Here is a 14,763-nt window from a genome sequence, read left to right on the forward strand (position 1 = left end):
ATTTACTCTTCATTGGTGGTTGCTTGGCTGCCTCAGGGCCTCTGAATTTTTCTGACATTTTTAGAGTCAGATCTAACATTTCTCAAAGGTGCCAATGTCTCTTCAGCATTTTTGTCTCTTTTTTTAAAATATGGTCCAGGGCAACAAAGTTAGCAGCCACAGATGTCATCTCACTAACACACTTCTTTAAATACGGAACTAGAAATCACATCTCCAGCCTTAGGGTACATCAAGAGTTAATTCCCATTTTAAGAAGGGTGTGATTAGTAGCTGAAAATCTGCCTGAGTTTAGTACATCTGAAGATGCTATTACAATTTTCAGATATAAAATAATTAGCTGATGATATGAGCTGACAGCTAATACATCTACAATAAACATAAAAAAAATATTTCCAAGCGGATGTAGAGTATGTGTTCCGTTTCTAAGCTGTTTGATATGGTCTGTGTAAGAAGCTAGGACTTGATACCAGATGCTGTATGTTCTACAAGCTTTTTCTGCAGATGTCTGCAGCCTGAGAAAATCAACAGAGCTTTGAATAACACCCCTAGTAAAAGCATCTTCTTGTCAGAGTCACTGTATGATATAGGATATGAATCCCACACAAGTGGATGAACTGATTTTAAATAATACCATCTGACAATGGTAAAAAAAACTCCAGTAGGTCTGACAAAGTCCTGGAAATGGCTGTTAGCCTTGGGAAATAAAATCCAGCCCTCTGACAGAGACTACCCGTCCTCCTTTCGTTTGATCAAATGGAAAACCAAATTTAATGATTGCTTCCGAAGTTCCAGAGGCAAAGTTTCAACAGCACTTTACACTGCTACCAAGGAGTCCATATCTTTGCCCCTTACATATGCCACTCAAAAGAAGACTCTGGAAAAAATGGTTAAGATTTATTTGAGAATAAAACATATGCACCTTAATGTATTTTTTTATATTACCACTTTACATTGCTTTCTTGCCACTGCTTTTAAAGGAACATCTTTTAGAACACCAAAAGTATAGTGTATGATACAGACATCATTATGCCAAAGAAACTCTAAAAGTCTGCCACTACCTGCATAAAAAAGTGAAAAGAGCAACATCTTAAGTCATAAATCCGCACGTTCAACCGAGAAGAATACTTTTTACTTGCTCAAAAATAAGCCTGTAGTCCCCCACTTGATAAAGATCTTACTGAATTCACACAAATCAATTTATTCTCTATGCAAAATCAGTATTTTTTCTAGTGATAGTCTTATGGTCTTGCCTTCCTTGAAAATTCAGGTGTAGTTGTGGATGTACTTTGTCAAGCCAAAGCGGCAGCAATGCCTAATTTTTGCCACGTTAAAGTTAGCTAAATGTGAACCCCAGATTATTTAAAGGGTCAGATGCTGATATCAAGAATATCTGTAAGATTAAACTCTGCATGTTCAGTCCATGAAGACTTTATGTAAAGTCACTTTATCTGAAAATGAGAACTGCTACTGTTTTTCCTGAGTATCCAAATTAAAGTAACCTTTTCTAATTCATTTAATGAAAGCATATAACTGTCTAGGTATCCTCAATTTTAATCGAAGATGTTAGAGCAAAATGGAAGAAAAGAGATGAGACAAAATTTAAAGGTTGAGGGGCAAAACACACAACGGAAATATGCTAGCTTATGTAGAGTTAATAAACTACACCAGCTTATTACCCATGCTGTTCTGTTAGGAACGTTGTGGGTCCGTTTTCTAGTGGATTGGGTAAGGATGCATCTCCCATTTTGCAACATGTAGAGCTTAATTATATTACTTTACCATTTCAACAGACACTTAAGATACTTAAATCTTACTGCTTCTGATTCCATAGCTGTGACACATGTGTGAAGCTATCACCCAGTGTAATTTTGCACAGCAGCCAGATCATATTCTTATGGAAGAATACAGCAAGTAACATTATAGATAAAATAAACCACAATGACTGAGACAAAATGAAAGACAGAAAACACTGTTCCTTGAATACATAAAACGTCTATTCCAGGAAATACCAGCAGTTACAGATTACAGAAAGTGCAGAAGCTGGAAAGTCCAATTATATGCTACCTAGATTTTTAAACAGTTTTTAGAAATTTGAGATGGTTTATCATCTATGTGTTTTATAAAAGCTCTTCTATTTCTACCCCACCTGCCATTTTAATATCTGAAATGAGAAACTTCAGTGCAGAAGCATGGAATGGAAGAATACTTTACACCAGAAAAAGTTTGGACCTTTCCAGAGATCCAGCTCTAGTTCGACTCTCTGCTCAAAAGAGGTCCAGTTAGATCAAGTGGCTCAGGACCTTGACCAGACAAGTCTGGAATACCTCCTCAACCTCTCTGGCCAACCATTTTCAATTTTTTTTTTTTTTCATATTAAGTATCAGTCCAAACTCTGTCCTTCACCATGCACATTCAAGCAGGGCCTGGCTCCATCTCCTCTGCATTCTGCCATTAGTCAGTTGTAGACCTCAAAAAAATTTCCCTTAGCCTTCTCTTTTTCAGGTTGAACAAGATCTAGCCTCCCAGTATTTTGTCAAGTGTCAGGTGCTCCAGCACCCTAAACTTCTTGGTGACACTCTGCCTGACTTGCTTCAGTATGTCAAAGTCCTTCTTGTACTTGGGAGCACAAAATTGGACAGAGATTCCAGATTTGGTCTCACAAGTGCCAAGTAATGGGGAAGCATTATTTCCCTTGACCTGCTGGCTAACCTCTTGCTAACACAGCCCATTATGTGGTTGGCCCACAAGCTGTACTGTTGCACTGGGTTATTGCATCCCACATTTGCTTTTGTTGAACTTCATGAGGTTCCCATCAGCCCATTTCTTCAGTCTATCAACAAGGTCCTTCTGAATGGCAGGCCTGCTTTCCAGAGATTTGACTGCTCTGGTATCATGACTCAGTATTTATGTGCCATGCTATGAATAACCGCTTTTATTTAGTTTATAAGATTCAACAGCTAATCATGTTTGAGTTTAATGCATAAAGAGAAAGAAATGCTTCAAGAAAATGCAGTACAAGGGGAGGCAATTACCCTGGTAAACAGATGTCCTATGCTCACTTTAATTCCTTGCATGTTGATTTATATGGAAAGCCGATAAAACTAAAATCACATTAATATGCATACTTTCTATTCTTCATTGTACTTGTGTTCTTATTCTTACTCTCAGTACTAAAATGCTATCTCCTCTAAAAGTCCACCATAGGATCCTATTTTAGGGATAGTTTAAGTGTCAGGTTAAGAGAGTAGTCCTATCAGAATGATCTTTGAAACCAAAAATTATGGTATTTCTAATATACTTCTTAATTCAGTAGGAAGCAATGTGTTTAATACTAGATTGTGTTGACTACCTTCATCTTAGCAACAGATCATTTCGCTTTCCTAATGACTTCTTAACTCTTGTGTGAATGTAGGTGGGAAGGCTTGGCCCCTAGTGGCTTGGGAAATGGGAACTAAAGTAACACTTCTATTTTAAAAAAATAATTTACACTTGTACTTAGCAACTGGGTCAATTGTAATCAAGTCTTGTGACGTGCTAGCTTTTAGACTGGAACTAACTCAAAGGAGGATGACAATACATAGGTAGTGACTACTGAGTGAATCAAGTGATTCTTGATTTTTTGCTTAAGTGCCTGTGACAAAGGTTCACAAAGTCCTATCTGAATTCAATCAAATACCATGGACAATATAGACCAGAAGCTAGCAAAATGCCCTCTTTACTTCTGAGGAGAAAAATTGCACTAGTCCTGGATAATTCTGTAGTCAGAGGAAAAAGGAAAAACAAAACTCCAAAACAAGAACAAAAGGAAAAAAGCAAAGATCAAATATACATAAGGAGGGAAAGAACAAATCTCCATTTAGCTCAGGCTCCAACAGTAGCTAGCAGAGAAGGTTTAGGGAATAGTATAGCTACAAGAAAAGCTTATAATAATTATTTTCCTGAATACTCATATAGCACCCGGTGATGTGTGGCTCAAGGACTTCCTTAACCAGATGCGACGTCTTTGTATTCAATAGCCTTCAGTAGATTTTTTTTTTCCCCATTAAGTTGTGCAATTCAATAGATGTGAGCTCATTTTGGTTATATTTAGCTGAAGTGCAGCCTGAAAATGACTTTCAGTGCTCCTCTATATTGTCTGTATGCTACAAACTGTGGATGGAGAGGCTATGATGACACATAGCTTGCTCACTCTGCTATCAAAGGGTAAATGCCAATTTAAAAGAAAGGGATTCTTAGTAATTTTGTAGAAGGTATTTGCAGGGCTGACCCATGAGCCTGATTAAAACTAGGTTTTGGTTCCTGGCTGGAGTCTACTATTGAGAAAGGCATTGTTATTCCCTTAGTGAATATACAGAGTAAGGAGAGGAAAAAAGTGGCTTCTCTGCTATACCTGTCATGTCTAGAAATAGCAGATAAATGAACTTTCAGATAAATTAAGTTGGCACTGCCTTAGGTTGAGAGGCATGCATCAGCCTCCTATGGATGAAGCAGGAAAAAAATCCTTTCCTCAGTATTGGTTTGTGAATGTTTTCACCTATCTGTTAAATCCAGGACCTTGCCTGTTAAATCTCAGAACGCTCTCTTTTGCAGTAGTTGAAATAGAAGAACACCATCAACTCCCTTCTACTTCATGCCATAATGAACCTTCTTCTTTTGTCTTCATTTGTTAGAAGATCTTATTTTCTTATTTTCTTCCACAGGAAACTTTCTGTGAGATGAATTCTTCGATGGAAGGAGAGAGAAATTCAGGAGCATTCACTGAAGCTTGGTCAAACAGTGGCTGATGACCCAAGGTGCTCCTGCACCATGGAGCTTTGCAGGTGGGACCAAGAGATGCAGGTGGTTGTGAAGCTTCCTCCCAAAAATACCGGGTCTCTGTGCTGAGGTTTCAGTCTGGCTCTTCACAATAGCATCAGAAAAATCTCTTCATTGCAACAGGTGAGAAATGGGAATGTCATACAGTTAACACTGTGTTTGAAATTTTTACATAATTTTCATTTATGTTACAATTCCATGGATTTTTCTTCTGAGTTCTGTGAAGCCTGTGCAAAACAATCCTGCAAATGGTTTTATGCAAGTGACTAATTCTTTCAGGAAAGCTGGAGATGTTAAAACTCAGTATAGGCCTGGTTAACATCTTGCCCTAAGAAATAAACTGTTGCCATTTTCTCTTCAGTCAGAAAGGATTTGAGTATTAGGCTAACGGAGGATAAAAGATTAGTAATTTGTTACATAAATGTTCAAAGACTTTAAAAATTAACTTCTCTTCCTCCCCAAAGCATTTGAATTACATCCTGTCTTGCAGAAAGTATTTGCATTATCGCATCTCTACACAACCTCAGAAATACAAATCATTGTCAGCACTGATTTGTTTAATTACTTTCAAGAATGACAGCAATTTCAATAACCTACTAACAATGGGACCTTTCTCAGACTTCAGCATCATTCCTTGTTCCCAATTCTCCAAAGTTTATATAAACAATTATTGTGTTGTGAGTACCAATATGAGGTGACTAGTATATCTAAGCAACAAACCTGTTAAACACAGGATCACAAATAAACAGAGTATTAAAATACACTTAGAAGGAGAATGCTTCTTTACTCTTACATTTGGCTCCTAATCAAATGTTCCATGGAAATACTGTTTATATGTAGGTGTGTCTACAATTAATTATAGATATAAATAATATATATATATATATATATATATATAATTTTCTTCCAAAAATTAAAACACAGTCATTTGGGTGTAAAACATACAAAATACAACAACCAAGAATCTTCCTCTTCCTCAGAGAAAGTAAACAGTGGCAAAAAAATACTCAAAGAACTAAAAGATAGAAAAGCAAATAACACCTTCTTCTCCCAGCAAAACCGCATAAATTTGCACTATGAGCAACGTCCACTAAAATGCTCTAAAAACAACAATATTTTACCAGGACTGAAGACCCAAATAAACGGCACACTTTATGTAGCCATAGCAATCAAGCCCAGTGTGAGAAAACCCTAATAATCTTAGATTTGTAGCAGCGTAAAAAGTCTATTGATATTAGTGGCTATAACAAGAAATCTTTTCCACTTGATAGCTTTTTCCCATTCCAACGAGAATGACACAATATTTACAGACATATAGATAATAATGAAAAACTGTTTCTGTTTGTTTTCTATTTACTTTTAACCAATTCAACCATCACCCAAGAGAAATAGTGTTTTCCCAGTATCCCAAACATTCCCAAGCAATGTGTAACCAGAGGAAGCATTAATACCAGCAGGGTTATTTTTATACTGAGTAATGGTTACAAACACTTTGATGCCCAGACAGCTTATTTACAGTTGAGACGCTACTAGTTGCGCTATCTTTGCACTCATCTGGAAACACTGGACTGATGCAGTGAAATTAATTCCCTCTATATTTTCATTTCTAACTTTGGTAAGGTATGTTTTGCAATATCAAAAAAACCCACTGCCTAGTGAATAAAGGTTTTTTTCTTGATTGATGTTCCATCTACGTTCTTTTTAATGTTTGCATCTATGTATATTAAAAGAAGTAGACAGTATATAGGGAGCTGGTGCTGACCTTATAGTCTGTTAGAGATCATCATTACATTCTTTTTTTCATATCATCAAGGTGCCACTGCACACACAGAACTTCAATCTTCAAAAAGAAACACCCTGGAGGCACCAGAAGTACTTTTCCTAACATCTGATGAAATACACTAAAAGGTGACTTACGTCCTTTTGAAAAAAAACCCAACAAAACCTACCACCAAAGAAAAAGCATTTTTTCTCTCTAAGTCATGAATTTCCCCCTGGATTGTTTCTCTCTCATTTCTGAGTACAGAAGCTGGCCTAAGTTACTGGGGATGTTTCAGGCAGGTACAGTTACGTGAAATCCAGCCCAACTTGTGGTAGCAATGCACTGAGCTCTCAAAGCAGCTTAAGGGAGATCCTGTTTTTTTTTCATCACTGTTACAGGAATCTAGTGTCCTTGGGCAAGAACTTTCTCACTCCTATTTGAGTACATTACTCAGCCATTATAAGTACCTTTTAAATTCAAGACAACCTCCTCTTATTTGGCTTGGACACGCAGGTGATGATGATACCAGTTTACACTTACAGCTGCAATTATTTAGTCCTTACAGGAATGTATCGTAAGACAAAACATTTTTAATGGTGTGTCTTGTCCTTCTGTGTCCCATCATCAGGATCCCTTTGCCCATATTTGATAATGTTGGGTAAAGAACAAGGAATCTTACTTTCTACCCCCTTTTTTTTCCAAACGTCATGTCTTAATATTTAAGGCTATAACTTGAGTTGCTAGTCTAAATGATGCAATATTAGAAAGCTGCAATTCTGTGTGTGGATCAGCACAAGATAAATGGATGATAGATCTACGAAAGTATTTTTTAAAGACAGCACAAAAATGCAACAGGGATTACACTCCTATTCTCAAGTGAACCTGAGCAACCATATGTACTTGTAGGCATATATACTCCATGCCTTTACTAGTTCCCCAAAACTCAAGCCTCTTCCACTTCCTCTACCTTTTTTCTTAGTTTTTCAGTCTCCACTCCCCACATATGGGCAGGATAGAAGCAGAATGGTCACTGACAACACAGAGAAATTCCCTCCAAGATAAATACATCCAGAGGAGTCTACAGAGTTGTGTAGCTCACTTTAGAGAAGATACAAACATTTGTCAGCTGAATAGCTCTCAAAACTCGACTATTTATACTGCCTGAGTCTCCAGTAATTACAGTGGGAGATGAGACACTTAGCTCACATGCAAAAACCCAAAACAAATTTAATAATTTTCATCTGTAGCCAAATCTTACCCCAAGATCCATTGTTTCATAGGGTGTAGCTGTTAAAATTGAAGCAGGATTAGTGCTTATAAACTGTGATTCTAAAAATTAATAATTTATTAGATTTGGGCACAATATTGTGAGATAACAGAAGTCACTGCTCAACTAAATGCAAAGATTCTGTCCCAAAATATAGATTCTGTCAACAAGAATCTGAAATAGACAAGAAAAATAAGTTAATCATAAAAATTACATAGCAAAAAAGATGTGCTCTGAGAAACAATGCCCTGATCTTTAGTAACATAAAACTTCTTAGTTTGTCTTCCGGCATGCAGTTTCTATTAAGTATATGTTGTCTGTACTACAGCACTAAGCTTTCCATATGGGCTTTAAATCAAATTCCAGTTTGTTACTGATACACCCTGCATGAACAGATACTCCCTAAAGAGTAATCATCCCACACAGCACTTACACTGGCATAATTTTCACCAGTGAAATGAACACAGTAGTACTAAAAGGCCTCAGAGTTCTTTCTAAATAATTTCCTGCTTGTTTTCTTTGTACATATTTTCCAAATTAGTACTTGAACACCATCTTTTGGACTCACCCTTAACAGAAGAGCCCATAATTTTTTTCTTAATCATCTATCTCACCAAATTATAGCTGTCAACGAAACGACGCCAGGTCCACGCCCTAGCTCCAAGGGCAGTCAGCATGGAGCAAACCATGTCCATGCTTCTGCCCTCTGAGCCTCCCAAAGAGAGTGGCCATATCCAAGCCATGCCATGGAGAGAGCTCTTGGCTCAGGCTGACTCCCAGACTGTGCCCAAGAATTCTTTGGGACAACGCTACGTGGATCAGGTCAAAGCATGACCACTCAAAAAATGATGATCATATTCTAGATGGAAGGAATCTTCTTGGCCACTGTCTAATTTCCTACTATACGCCACGTCTATTTTATTTCTATGTTTGAAACAGAGTGGACTTCCAGAACATGATTCCTTGTATCCTGAGGTGATCTAGGTGTGTTTAAGTGTTTTGTACAGCCACACATTAATTGTATCTGAACACAGACAAAATTAAATGGGAATAATTTAACCTCGCGTGAACAAAGGGTATATTCCAAACACACCTACACTTTATTGTAATCTAATGGATCTTGCACAGGGCCCACTACATTTCTGTGAGCTTTGTACAGGAGCGTACTAATGAACATTACAGGAAAAATCACATCCACAATGAACATCCTAGAACAACAATATGTATCTGTAGTTTTTAAATACCTAACGTAAGTCATAGGATAATACACCTTAAAGAACCACAAGTTTCTGCCAATCCCTTTCTGTAGGGATGTAATTTAGTTTTAACATTTTGCTGGCATCTAGCCTGTTTTCAGGGTAGTGTATTCTAGGGAAGTTATTTTCCCTCCACTGTTTATTCAAACTTGCAATGTACTATGAAAGCATTATGGTAGCTACTGCAACTGAATTATTACTATATAACATCTGAGTGTTGGAAATATATCCCTAAACTAGCAGTCAGAGTGACAGATGAATGGTGTTTCTCTTAATCCTAGGGGAAAAAAAGTGAAACGCAGCATTCACAGAGTGATGCTCTATGCATTCCTTTGTACATCAGTTCAGATTTCTGATAGGAAGACCTCTTCTGGTGGGGGAGGTGGAACTATAAAACAAATGATGAAAAATGGGTATTTACAGACTAAGACAGAAGTCAGCTTCGCAATGATGTTGACTGAAGTTTTAACATAGCTATACTTGATTTTAATAACACGACATGGTAAATTTGATAGCGGTTCTGATACAAAAATTTAGCAGAATTGCCATTACCATTCGCAAAATCACAGCCAAATGTACAGCTAGTTTTTCTATGGATAGTTCGCCTGAGAGGTTCAGAGTAACAACATAAGGATACAAACACCCAAAAGTGCATCTCTCCCCAAACTTCAAAATAAGGAAAAATATCAAGATTTTAAATGAGTATGCACCTTTTCTCCATGCTGATCCAGCCATATCCCACAAGAATCCCAACTCTCCCCTCTAAATGATTTTTAAGAGACAGAGGAGAGCAAAATTGCAATCCACTTGCAATGTTTTCTTTCTCATGAATTCTGTACAATAAAAAAAAAAGGGTGTTAGGTAGGTCACTCTTAGATTTTATTCTGTAGAGACTGTCACCTGTTATGAAGACAACTTCTGCGATCTAGATAGCTCTCCTTCATGTGCACAGTTCATTTACAACTATGAACTAGAAAGGTTTATTCCATCTGTAACTGTTCTTACTCTGAGGAGCAGCATTTCACTGGTGTTTTACTGCTATCTTAGGGGGCAAAATACTGTTATGAAGTGAGACAGGTGTTATTCCTGTTTTTATTTTGTTTTGATTCTGCCAATACAGTCGTCTGATTCGCCACTATCTATTGTTATTATTGAAGTTTGTATAGTAAGTCATGATCACAATGTATTGATAATATATCACATATTATGACAAAGTAATGTGAATTTTGTTTCTAATTTTGTTCTGTATTTTAAAGAGTACTTAACTTTTCTTTGCACATTGCTATTATTACTGGTTTAGAGGTAGTCCCTTTGCTTCAAAATAAAACCACAGGATGCATCAATAAGTTCTATATACAATCCTAGAAGAATGTCCTTTCTATTTACTATGACACCGTTAGTGGGTGTTTTTCAGTCAAAAGTGTAGAATTGTTTGTTCTCCTTTAGTAATGTTTGAAAGTGGCTTAGAGCTTTGCTTACTTCTCCGTGGTACAAATACAGAATAGACCTCACAGAACAGCAAGCGATCTCATGAAGTCTTAACTCTAATTTTATAAAATGTTTTAAAAGAAATGAGTATAAACAATATTTACTTTTTGTATCATAACTGAAACCATACTGTTAAACAATCACATCCTGTTTAGCCCATAATGACATCAGAAATATGTTTATCATCTGCTCTGGACAACTTAGCATGATTTTGGCCCAAGGCAAAGTGGAACTGAAATCATTTACAGTTGTCCAAACCAAGATAACCACACATTTCTGAGGTAATTGATACCTAAAAGGAACACTGCCTTTAGATCACAGTTCATGATTTAAGTATACTAATTCCTTAAAGAACACTGTTAGAATTTTTGAAGTGTCTATTGGATTTCCTCCAAAACTTAGTATGGATTAAACAATCTACTGCACAAAGAAAATGTGATACACCAGATCAGCCCATCCACTAACAACTCTTCCTTTAGGAATAGATCACATTTCCTACTATCTTTGATTACTTTCCACCCACCTCAAAGTGACATCAAAATCCCAAACAAAACAAAGCCAAAAATATGTGAAATATTTTGAATAGCATGTCTCAAGCAATCTTTCATGTTCTGTTGTTAGTTTTAAAAACTAGTAAGAAAGAAAATACTTAGTACTGACTTTATACCTGTATATAATTCATGGATCTATTCTAAAATAATTAGATCTTGATTTTGTCATTTTTTTTTTAACATGGAAATAGATCAAGAGTTCACAAAATGTAATAAAGTAGAGCAATAGAAGAATTACTTTATATATATATATATACACATACATAAACACTACAGTTCATGAATTATAGTCTAGTGAGAAAAAACAAAACATATAGTCAGACAAAACATAAATACTTGATTACAGGAACACATTTCTCGACAAATGTAGAGTCAGATTTGTCCTTGCCTAGGACAGGGAATTTCATACTTCTAGCAACTTGTGCAGTTTTTTTAGACTGAAAAAATATTATACTGGAATGACAGAAGAAAATGTAAAGTCAAGAACATAACCCAAGCTCAAAGGATTTGCCTGCCTTTATGCAAAACTTAACATTTTGCATAAATATATAAGTAAGAAAGCAAAGCAAAGCAAAGAAACCATCAGTTTCCAAAACACAAACAGTGGTTGGGAAGAACTGGTCTACGACACTGATTCTCAGCTGGGGAGAAATGGGACTTGTTTCTAGCCAATTTCTTAGAGAGTATGGATTCTTGATTAGATTTTGAGTGATTGTAATGGGGAGAATGAAGCAGAAACAGGACGGGGAAAGTCCCAGTTCTGAAAATGGCTCCATTAAGAAGGTAAAATGAGAACTACAACTAGGCAAGGATAAAAATTTTGTTATTTCTTAGAATTTTTCATGAAATCCTGAAAGTTAAATGAGGTTTTAATAGTCAAATATTAAATACACAAATATTACTGAATGCAGCCACCACCTCAGCACAGAAAAGAAAATCAAACCAAAGTAACCAGCTTCAACCACTGAAAGGGTATAAAAAGCACTCTAAAAATAGCCAGTTTCCAACAGCCACATATACCATGCTACTGAGTAAAAGGAAGGAAACTGGCCCAAACACTAGCGTGGAATTCTAAGTGTGCTCCTGGCACAATTTTGCCCTTGAAATCCAGTTGCCCGCACATGACATGAGGAGAAATTGAGCACAAACAGCGGCCGCGGACTGTTCTCCCTATTTGCTATGGACAGGGCTACCAAAAAGAGGGTAGCCTACAAAAAATTAGCCATCGGGACCCAAGCCAGGCCATGTCACCTGCCTTCAGGACCAGAGAACTGGCCCTGTCCTAGTTGATTGATTAGTATAGATACAGCTTTTGGATCTTACAAATACTTCAGAGAAAACGACATTCAAGAAGATGCTCTACTGATAGAGAGGACATAGGTTTGATAAGATCTATAAAGCGTACTTGCCAGTACAGCTAAACCTCAGTGAAATCGAGTAAAACTGGTATCAAAACCAACTGGTATCAAAACCATCATTCCACAGATTTGCATGCTAAGACAGTTATACTGCTTCTTGATCCCACCTAGCTTTCTGAGAGTGATGTGGTACCACATTCTGTTAACATAGACATAATTTTTCCTAAGTACACAGGTCAGAAAATAGGACTTGAAAGGATGGAGAGAAGAGCATATACTGAAGCATGTTTGCACAGAATATTTTATCTGTAAGCTGTGTTATATGAAATGTTATGTTATATGAATGTAGTCCTCAAATGCTATTGAAACAATTTTCTAATGAGAGGAATAATGAAAGAGAAAAAAAGTGATTGAGAAAAATGCATGTGAAATGTTTATAAATAAAATCTGCTTTCTACAGGAAGGAAATACAAATATATGGCAGACAGAAAGATCCATAACTTCCCTTTCATAATCTTCCTTCTCAGCATGCATACTTAGATATCAGAAAACATTTGAGGGAATAGGAAAAATATGGAAATAGGTTTCCTTTAGCCCATCTGGGCAAAAAGAAAAAACATGTAACAACAATTTAATATGCAGCATGAAAAAGGCATCAGATGAGTATGATGTATGAAATATTTCACAGTTTTCTGTGCTGGAGCTGGGTAGCAGTAAAAGAAAAGAATTACCTCCATCCGCTCTTGCTTGACATCATCAATCTCATCATCTTCAAACATGGCTAAGAGCTCTCCAGTCTGGTCAATGGAGTTGAGAAAGTCTTGAGCAAGCTTCTGCCGTTTGTTGGTGTTATTACTGTTGAATTTGTCTTCACAAAGGTAAGCAAAGAACAACAAACTTATTTGGCTTCTCCAAACACCAACCAATGTCCCTACGAGGGACATGTCTTAGAATCAGCTGCACCACGCAGAAAAGGCCTGTTACTGCTTCCTCATACAAGCTGTGCTACCTGATCAAGGGGATGTCACTGTTGTGCTGCAGTAGCACTGAAGTAAAAAATCACCTTTGGTGTTTTCTGGTATAGCCTAGTGGTTTTTCGTAATCTAGAGAAACCTAGCCTACAGCTCATAGATCATAATTTCGCAGTGAAGGATCCACAGTGGACAGAGCTGAAGATGAAACTACCTTTCTCTGGTTGCACAAAAACCTCACTCATAGAACAGAATACACAGAGGAAATGTTCTTTCTTGAAAGCACAAAGAACGTCCTCGTTACCTACAGCCTAAAGCAAACCATAACACAAACATTAAGATGCAGCTCCACAGGTGATGGACCACTGCTCAACAGTAAAGCCTAGAGAACCCCAGCAAGATGATCTCTGTGGTTCTAAACAAAATAGCAGCTTCACAAAACAAAATTAATGGCTTCAATTACCAAAGCATGCCAGAAAATGTAATCTTTATTTTCCAGATGAACTGTGTTTAGGAAGCATTTCATGAGCTTATGAAAACTGTTTATTTGTTTTAAACAGAGACACAGACTTAAGTATTACAAAACCCAAAGCTGTCAGGTAGGAAGCTATACTGCCAGCTTGCTTGCACGAAAAAGTATACTTTCACATGTGGCGAAAATAAAATACCACAGGCAAATTAAATCTCAAATGAGTTGACAAAAACTCATCCACAGATTGACTAAGTCAAAGCAAGTAGTACAATGTTTACCTAATGTCAGTGTGGATGCTCAGAGGTATCAAACACAAGGAATTCATCACAAGGGAAAAAAATAAAAATAAAAGGCTCTAAGAAAGGAAATAAGTACAAAGAGTTGTATATGGACATTGCTAGATTTTATAAAGGTATGGCAGATTTAGATTTGCTATGATAAGTTTTAACTTTTTACAAAGGAAATGCTAATTCTTCTATTAATATAAATCAACAAAACTTTATACTGGGAAATTATATGGCATAAATTGATATATTTTTAAATCAAAGAGCTTTTTCTTTAAATGCATTGGTTATAAAATCTGTGACTTGCTCATGGAATGGGGAAACAAAAGTGTTTCCCATTCTTTAAATTACAGATTCAAAGTATAATATGTTAAACCACACTGAAAACAAGCTCAGGTCATATATTAGTATTCAGTGACTTCAGATTATGGATTTTTTTCTTAAAACATGTCAAAACCCTTTGATGGCAATTTAACAAATGTCCATTCAATTGCACACGGTAGCTGTCGCATTTAAATTACATATGCTGAAAACAATTA

The 14,763-nt window shown here is 36.6% G+C and overlaps 1 protein-coding gene across 7 annotated transcripts in view; it reads right to left on the minus strand.

Moving 5' to 3' along the window:
* Positions 1–14,763, minus strand: part of SUPT3H (SPT3 homolog, SAGA and STAGA complex component) — a 279,545-nt gene that overhangs the window by 76,135 nt on the left and 188,647 nt on the right. For all 7 annotated transcript variants that reach the window (XM_074861396.1, XM_074861395.1, XM_074861394.1 and 4 more), the window contains one exon: positions 13,229–13,365. In XM_074861396.1, the coding sequence (XP_074717497.1) occupies positions 13,229–13,365 (137 nt within the window). The remainder of the gene's footprint in view (positions 1–13,228; positions 13,366–14,763) is intronic.

This window comes from Strix uralensis, chromosome 3 (genome assembly GCF_047716275.1).
Source record: "Strix uralensis isolate ZFMK-TIS-50842 chromosome 3, bStrUra1, whole genome shotgun sequence".
Classification (NCBI taxonomy): domain Eukaryota; kingdom Metazoa; phylum Chordata; class Aves; order Strigiformes; family Strigidae; genus Strix; species Strix uralensis.